At 35.1% G+C, this 8,849-nt stretch overlaps 1 protein-coding gene across 1 annotated transcript; it reads left to right on the top strand.

Annotated features, from left to right (window-relative positions):
* The first annotated feature begins 1,592 nt into the window (after positions 1–1,592).
* On the top strand, positions 1,593–2,308 carry LOC110648853 (uncharacterized). Its single transcript, XM_021803218.2, has 2 exons — positions 1,593–1,775; positions 1,817–2,308. Exons 1-2 carry the CDS (start codon positions 1,593–1,595, stop codon positions 2,306–2,308), a joined length of 675 nt encoding a protein of 224 aa, XP_021658910.2.
* Positions 2,309–8,849: the final 6,541 nt, after the last annotated feature.

An 8,849-nucleotide genomic window follows, 5' to 3' on the forward strand; every position in this document is an offset into this window, starting at 1 on the left:
CATTTAATGGTATTTATGTGCCCATGTATTGCCTAGACACGTGTGTCAGATTGGATAGATTGGCATGCCAATAGGGTATTGTTTTAGCAGTATTGCGTAAGGCTTTATGCCTGTATTTATGGCTTTATGCCCGCATTCATGGCTTATATGCCTGATTATCTATTATCATGGCTTTTAGCCATACTGTTTTCATGTCTTTTTGCCATATTGATTGCATGCGTGGTTGATGTACTAAGCTTACACGTCTCATGGTATGACGGCCTGAGACACTGTGGTATCCAGTGCCCACGACTCGTTATGCAGTTTAGTGAACCTGTCATAGGTTACTTGGGCAGTGAAATAAATTAAGAATATTAGAAAATCAAAATATTAGAAATTAAATAAACGAGTTAGAAAGATCTGAAATAAATTAGATTAGCTCTAAGAAACTTATTTATTTGAAAGACCCAAAATGAACTAGATTAATATTAAAATTTATCTATTATGAAATAACTCTAAGAATTTTAATTATTATGAAATGATCTGAGATAACCGAGGAAATATTGAGAAAGCGATAAAAAAAAAGATTAGCAAAGAAATTATAACTTCAATAAAAATTACAAATACACTTTTTCCCAATAACATAAAGTTAAGAATAATATTCTTAGAATTTTATGGGGATTGTATATTATTACTATGAATTTAGTAATTAAGCGCTTCTGAAGAGGAATAAATTAGAACAAAAGAGAGTCGATACCATAAGTATTATATTAAATTAGATTAAATTCTAGAGTATCCAAATTATGATTCATTTCTTTCTTTATTTGTATATATTATTTTCTTATTATATTATTGCACCACTAAGCAGCAATGTTTAGCGCGATGGATTGTTTCTTTCACGCAGGTACTGAAGATAAAACCTAGTGGATAGTTAACTAGGATTTTTGGAGTCTAGATCTGTAGAAGTGTCAGAAGTGTTCAAGGTTGTCACCTCCTCATCAATGCATGTAGATAAGGCTCACATTAAGCATATCATGTATTTTGTGCATTATAATTAGTTATTACGTTGAAATGTAAATTATGGAATTGTAATTAATTTGTATATTATGTAAATTGTGAATTCATGAAATTAGTTTGAAAATTATATAATTAATGGAAATTTGATAATGTTGATATATGAATTGAGCATGGAAATGAATTGCAAGAATTGAATGTGAAATGATTATGATGAGCATGGATGAGATTATTATTGGAAATTATTGTTGAAATTTTCAACAGGTGAATAGTGAAATGGGCCAAACGATAATATAATAGGGAAAACTCCATCAGTTTCTCCGTCGAAAAATAATTGATATTAAATTCGCTCTTGCATTGAGTGTGACATGCCTTGCGCGGCTACACTGTAGACGGGTAAGGGGTGTCACAAAGAAGAAGCTAAAAAGGAACAGGAAGAGGAAATAAAGAAGAAAAAGAAGTTACCAGAGCCATAACAACCTCCTCTACCTTTTCCCCAGAGATTCCAAAAGGCTAAATTGAATAAGTAGTTTGGAATGTTTTAAGAAGTTTTATAGAAACTCTATATTAACATTCCCTTCACAGAAGCACTTTCTTAGATGCCATCCTATGCAAAGTTCCTTAAAGAAATTATTTCAAAGGAAAGAAGGTTAGAAGACTATGAGACTGTTGCTCTTACAGAGGAATGCAGTGCCATATTGCAAAACAAGCTACCACTAAAGCTCAAGGATCTAGGAAGCTTCTCCATACTTTGTCTTATTGGCAACATGAATATAGACAAGGCACTTTTGTGATCTAGGTGCCTCTATCAAAATGTCAAAAGTTGGATGTAGGAGAACTTAAACCCACAACAATTTCACTGAAATTGGCTAACTGGTTTGTCAAGTACCCGATTGGCATCCTAGAAAACATCCCCATCAAAGTAGGAAAATTCTTCATTCCTATTGATTTTGTTCTCTTGGAGATGGAAGAGGATGTCCAAATTCCCATCATCCTGGGAAGACCTTTCTTAACAACTGCCGGAGCTATTATAGATATTAAGAATGGGCGGTTAACTCTCAAGGTAGTAGATGAAGAAGTCGAATTCAACATGTTTAGGGCAATGAAGCATAAACTTGAACCTGATGAATGCTTAAGGTTTAACATAGTTGACAAGCTAGTTAAAGAGCATCTTGAAGATCCTTTCGAAGCATTTACAGTGCATGGCCACACAACAGATAATGAAAACACAGAAATTGTAGTTTGTGCACAATCTTTAAAAGTTAGCCCATCCCTACCCTTAGCTCAAGATTTCCAGATGGCTCCTATTCTGTAATTAGACTCGTGTAACTAGCCAAGAATCGTGTAACCTTCTACTCAAATACGAGATGTAGTCTTCAAGTTCCAATAAGTTACACAGCCCTGGGCTATGTAGTGACACACGGGCCATGTATCAACTGATAACCAGTTTCCTAATTTGATTCCAGCTCCAGTTTTTACACTTAGAACAGACTTCTGATGCCTTTGGGACTCTAAAAACCTAACCCTAGAACATTGAATATAAATAGAAGCAGTAGAAAACAGAGAAAGAGATCCCCATCTTCACACACACATACTCATATACATATATCTTCATCATTCTCTCCAAGCCACCTTGAAGAACAATGCATTAACATCAAAGGGGAGTCCTCAGCCGAAGTTCTATAAGTTCAAAGCTGCAGAGAATTCTCTTCGGTTCTTTTGTTCTATTTCTTTAGGCTACTTTTATGTTCTTTTGTTTTACTTTTGTTATATTTGCTAAACTCACCATGAGTGAGTAGTTTCTTTATTCTAGAATTAGGAGACTAATGCTTATAATCATTATTATGGATAAATATTGAGTTTTATCTATTCGATTAGAGTTTTATTCTTTGATTTAATGTTCTGTGCTATTAATGCATACTATGTGCCGGTACTCACTTAGACATGATATAAGATACTAATTGAATAACTGAAAGGTGAAGGTTAGTATTGGAAAATTGGAGTATTAAACTTAGGAAATCTGACCTAGAGATAGGCTGAAATCCTTCGTGGAACTCCATAATTAATCATAGATCTTAAAGGGCTTTTATTAGGGCTAATCACCAACGAAAGTAGGGTTTAGCTTTAATTAAAATACACCTTAGGTACCTTGAGAGAGGACCTAAGATACCTTAGGATTAATTTCCATCAAAGCAACGATCCTTAATCCAATGAATAGACAAGATTGAATCCATAATAAGGTTAAAGTATGAAATCTTAATTATGGAATTGTTTTAACAAATTGTTTCATTTTAAGTTCATTGTCCTTTTAGTTTTTAGCACTCAAAATAAATTAGGTTCACTCTCCATTTATTTTCGGTAGCTTAGACAAACATAATTGCTGTGTAGTTTAGTGCTTGCTAATTAAGTTCCTCGTGGGATGATACTTTACTCACTACTTTATTACTTGTTAGTGATCCGTGCACTTGCGGGGTTGTAAAAACCAAGCAAACACCTGTACCTTGAAAGTGGGTATTTGTATGAAGGTTGAAGAGTGTCCAATTATACGCTAATTAAGTTTTTGGTTATGTTTCTAATTATGCCTTCTAGTAGATATGTGGTTCAAGTATGAACTAGGTGGAAGCTGGTGGGCCTGTGACGACTCGACCTAGGAAAGCAGTCCAATGAGGGCGAGGAGTGGCATAAGAGAGTAAACTCCTGGCAGGCTTCTAGGATGGCGAGGCTACCTAGGGTAGTGGAATGCGGGGCATAGAAATGAATCAAATTATACATTGAAATGGGGGAAACTAATCACAAGAGGCGCCTTTTAGTGGAATGGACTGGAGAGTTAGAAGAACTCTAGGGTTAAGTATGCTCGTTTAAGAGAAATCCTAGGTTGGATGACCTCCTGGGAAAGTTCTCCATTCCACCTATAGGACAAAATCGCGAGGCTCTGGATGAGGTGGGCCAAAGCAGATAACTCCTCTAGTGGTTTGAGCAGGGGTATTACAGATTATAGAGTTTGGTACTGATTGAAGGTTATGTTTTATTAAATGATGATGTTGTATATATAACATGTACAATCTAATCATGATAAGGATCAGATATACAGAAGGTATCCTAGCTAAGATATACAAGTGATACACATCAATCATGATAAGGATTAGATGTACTAAAGGTATCCTGGCTAAGGTATATAAGTAATACACATCTAGATATACATGAAGAGTTATACATTGATACAATCTCTATCATGCCCCCTCAATTAGAACCACTTGTGGATCTAACAGCAAGAAGTGGTCGCAATTGCAAAAATCTTGTTCGAGATACTGCTTTTGTTAGTAAATCTGCTATTTGATCCTTAAAAGAGATGAATTTCACTTGAAGTTCTTTTTTGGCTACCTTATCACTCATAAAGTGATAATTAACTTCGATGTGCTTTGTTTGTGCATGAAAAATGGGATTGACAGATAAGTAAGTTGCACCAATATTGTCACACCATAGGATAGGTATTTATGTCATGGGTTGTCCTATTTCATGAAGAAGAGACTACAACCACATAACCTCTATATTAGCTATTCCAACAGCTCTATATTATGCCTCTGTTGAAGATTTTGCAATAGTTGGTTGTTTCTTGGTACTCCAAGAAACTAAGTTCTTGCCCATATATATTGTGTAGCTAATAGTAGATTTTCGATCATCAATGCTACTTGCCCAATCTGCATCAGAGTACACAGTTAAATTGTGATTAGGAGACTTAGTAATTAAAAGGCCATAACTTCAAGTAGCCTTCAGGTAACAGAGGATTCGCTTAACTGCTATCTAATGAGGCTCTTTTGGATGTTGTACAAATTGAGATACTTTTTATACAACAAAAGCAACATCTAGATGTGTAATTGACAGGTATTGTAGGCCTCCTACTATACTTCTATAGAATTGAGATTCTTGAGCAGGGTCTCCTTGGCTACAACTGAGCTTTGTAGTTAAGCATGTTGGTGTTAATTATGTGTGCCCTAGAGCATACACTAATCTTGTAACTTGTAAATAACATTATAAATATATTAATGGCAATAAACATTTCATTTAAATGTTGTGTATATTTAATAACGTATTTATTTTAAATTGTCCATTAGCAATATGTTATTTATTTTGTTCTTATGAGATAAGAATATGAGTGACAGAATATATGGGACATTTGCTATAAATAAGAGTTTACAGCTAAAGGATATTTTGGTAGGCACATTATATCCAAAGAGCTATCACCTCTTTTTATCTCCATTGATCAGTATGAGATACTAATGTATATGGAATGGTGACTCTCATGCCATCTGATATGAGATATCAAGATAAATATAGTGGGCACTTATGAGATAAGTAGGCCGAACATGTGACGTACATATGATATGAACATGGCATTTACTCGAGTCAATAAAATTTCATATGTGTCATACTAGTGCATATAATCCTCAGACCTGAGATGACACAGTTATTTCTTATATGGGTGGTTTGAGTTTGATACCACTTATATATCTGTACTATGTATGGATATTTCGGTGTGTGTTGGCTCAGATTGGTCATTTGTTGGGACAGGTGTACAGTTAAGAGGGGATCTATAGCCTTGAGTAAACAAGGTTAAAAGTCCTATGCGGATTTGAACTGTTCCTGACAAGATTAAGTTCCTGGCTAGGATGGATGACTTTGTCAGGAAAGATGTTTCTTGATGGTAAAGTCTTATATGTCAAGAATTAGATTTCAAATGACTGCATAAGATTCCATAATAAGGGGTTTGACTCAACCATGACCCTTAATGGGATTGGAACATAATACAAAAGGATTTTAGTGCATGGTGATGTATGATTAAAGGTTCATTTTAAGATATTTCTTATTGCTAATTGAGTGGCCATGGCATGCTATGCTAGGTGTCAACCATGGTCTATGAGATGCCTAAAATGATTTGGGGAAGTCATTTACGGACTGGAACAGTTCCAATGATATTAAGAGTTAATGTCATTTCTCATTACCAGTTAGTAATGAGCCTAGTAAGTCACACACCTACACAGGTTAACCAACAAGTTAACCAACAAGTTAATCATGATTTAATTGATTAATTAAAGAGTTTAATTAATTAATTAAATAGATTTGGTTTGCAATAAGATTGCAAAGTCCCTAGCATGACTTGAAACCAAATCTTGAATAATGGATGTAAATTGAATTTATATTTAAAGAGTTTAAATATGAATTTAATTGTGAAATTAATTAATGGAGATTAATTGATTAATTAATTTATATGTGATATAAATTAATTTTGAGAGAGAAATTACTATTTTCAATTGAGAACTCAAAATTCAATACAAGGGCAAAATGATAATTTTACATGGTGACACGTGGCACCATGAGATGGTGACATGTGGATGTGTGCCATTTGTCTTCCATGTGATGGAAGATGATAGTTGATGATTTAATCTTGCATTGACAGGTGTCATAATGAGATTAAGACACATAAAAGCTAGATTAAATTAGAGCTTGACATGTGACACTCTTTTAATGTTTTTGTCTCTTGTATATAAATGCAAGATAAGAAGAAAACTTGCATCTTCTTCTTCCTCACCATGTTAGATGGCAACAAGGGGAATTCTCTCTTCTAATTTCTTCCATTGATGTTTGAAAGAAAGCTTGTTTCTTTCTTGAATAAAAAATTCTAGAAATTGTTTCCAGCCATTTACATCCAATAGAATATCACTAAAAGCAAATACCTTTATTGTTAGTGGTTGGCAAACACCTAAGAGAGGATTTGGGTTGCCAAAGGTGATCTTGGTGGTAGCTTGTGGTGGACAAGCTAAAGCAGCCTCAATTAAAGCTCTTGGAGACTACTAAAGGGAATGAGAAGTGTGATTCTGCGCCTTTGAGGTTAGTCTCCTAAAACCCTCTTTAATTTAGGGTTTGGTAGGTTTAAATGTTAAACCTCAATCCTTGATGGAAAATGAATTCCAAATGCATGTTAAAAGAATGTTTTGACATGCTTTAAAGAATTAGAGATTGGCTAGGATTATAATACACTTATATGTATGCATGAAACCCTAGAGAAAAATTTTGAAATCCATTCTCTAAGGCCCTAAACATGCTTCCCAATGCCATCAGCTGGGGTTGATATTCCATTGCAATTCTACATTTTGGCTTTGCATAAGAGGTCCCAAATATATTTTTGCTAAGTTAGTAAAATGCCAGATGGTGTTGACATGCTTCGACACCAAGAAAATAGTCAAGAGGGCCTAGTTCTTTGACTGTGAATTTTTCTTTTAAGCACCCAATGATGTGAGTCACAAAGTTGGTGGTGTTGCTTCTGAGCAATATATCATCAACATAAATGAGGCAATATGCTTTAGTTTTACCATCATTGTAAATAAATAAGGAATTATCAACACTGGATGTATTGAAATGGAGTTATAAGAGTACTTCTTTAAATTTGGCATACCATTGCCTTGGAGCTTAACGTAAGCCATACAAGAACCTCTTGAGTTTTCAAACATGGTTAGGTCATTCTTTGTCATGATACCCTAGTGGTTGCATCATAAGGACATTATCATGTAAATCACCAAGAAGAAATGCATTTGACACATCAAACTATTGGATTGGCCAACCATTTGTAATAGCAAGAGAAAGAACCACCCTTATAGTTGCTAGCTTGATTATAAGGGAGAAAGTTTCAATAAAATCAGTGCCTGGTCTCTTATGAAACCCTTTGGCAAAAAGTCGGGCCTTGTAGCGATCTAAAGAGCCATCTGCTTTTTGCTTTACTCTATAAACCCATTTACATCCTATGATGTTTTGGACAGCAGCTGGAGGAACTAACTCCCAAGTTCCTGTCTTCATGAGCCCAGTGATTTCCTCATATATTGCTTTATGCCAAATAGGATCTAATGCAGCATTGCTATAACATGTTGGAGGTTCAGGTAAGGATTTAGTGGTTATTAGAAGCTTTGGTTTTAATGAACCAGTTTGGGAACGAGTAATCATTGAGATGAGGAATAGTCACAGAAATAAGCTATAAGGGACATGCCATTATTTTGTGATGTGAGAGGAGAGGTGATAGGACTTCAGGCAAGAAAATGGGAGGTTAAGGTGTTGACTAGTGAGGATGACACGGGTAAATGGGTACCATAATTCACACTTGGTGGTGTGTGTTAGGAGGTGTGATGTGATGGGAGACGAGGATGTGAAATTGGTGTGTTGGGGGGTGTGTTTTGTCATGGTGCAGGAACATGTAAAGATTTTAACAATGGAGGTGAGCCCAAAATTCTAGCCGTAGATGTGGACTGAGGGACGGTAGGAGATGTTTGTGATAATTCATGCATGGGTGCGAGAATAGGTGGAAGAAAGATTTGTCCATTATCATGAGCAGGAGAACTAGAACTCTTATCAATGTTTGCAAAAAATGGGAATGCTTGTTCAAAATAGACAACATGTCGTGAGATATAAAATTTTCTAGAGATATGATCTAAGTAGATATAACCTTTATGTAATTTACTATACCCCATAAAAACACATAGAGATGAGCGAGGTGCTAATTTATTTTTGTTGCAAGGTTTGAGCCAAGGATAGCACAAACAACCAAATACTTTTAAATCGGTGTATTTTGGTGATGTGTGAAATAATAGTTCAAAAGGTGTGGATGGTGCAGTATGTGTGATGCCCCTGACCCGTCTACAGTGTAGCCGAGCAAAGCGTGCCACATTTGGTGTCGGAGCACCTATCTTGTCTTGTCTCATACATTATTAATTTAAATTCCATTTATTCATATTACCCCATGTGTTGAAAATTTTTTTTTTCATCACAATTTATTTTTATGGAGACCAGGATAGAGTCTCCTTTGTTTTATT

Source organism: Hevea brasiliensis, chromosome 9 (genome assembly GCF_030052815.1).
Source record: "Hevea brasiliensis isolate MT/VB/25A 57/8 chromosome 9, ASM3005281v1, whole genome shotgun sequence".
NCBI classification, from domain to species: Eukaryota; Viridiplantae; Streptophyta; class Magnoliopsida; order Malpighiales; family Euphorbiaceae; genus Hevea; species Hevea brasiliensis.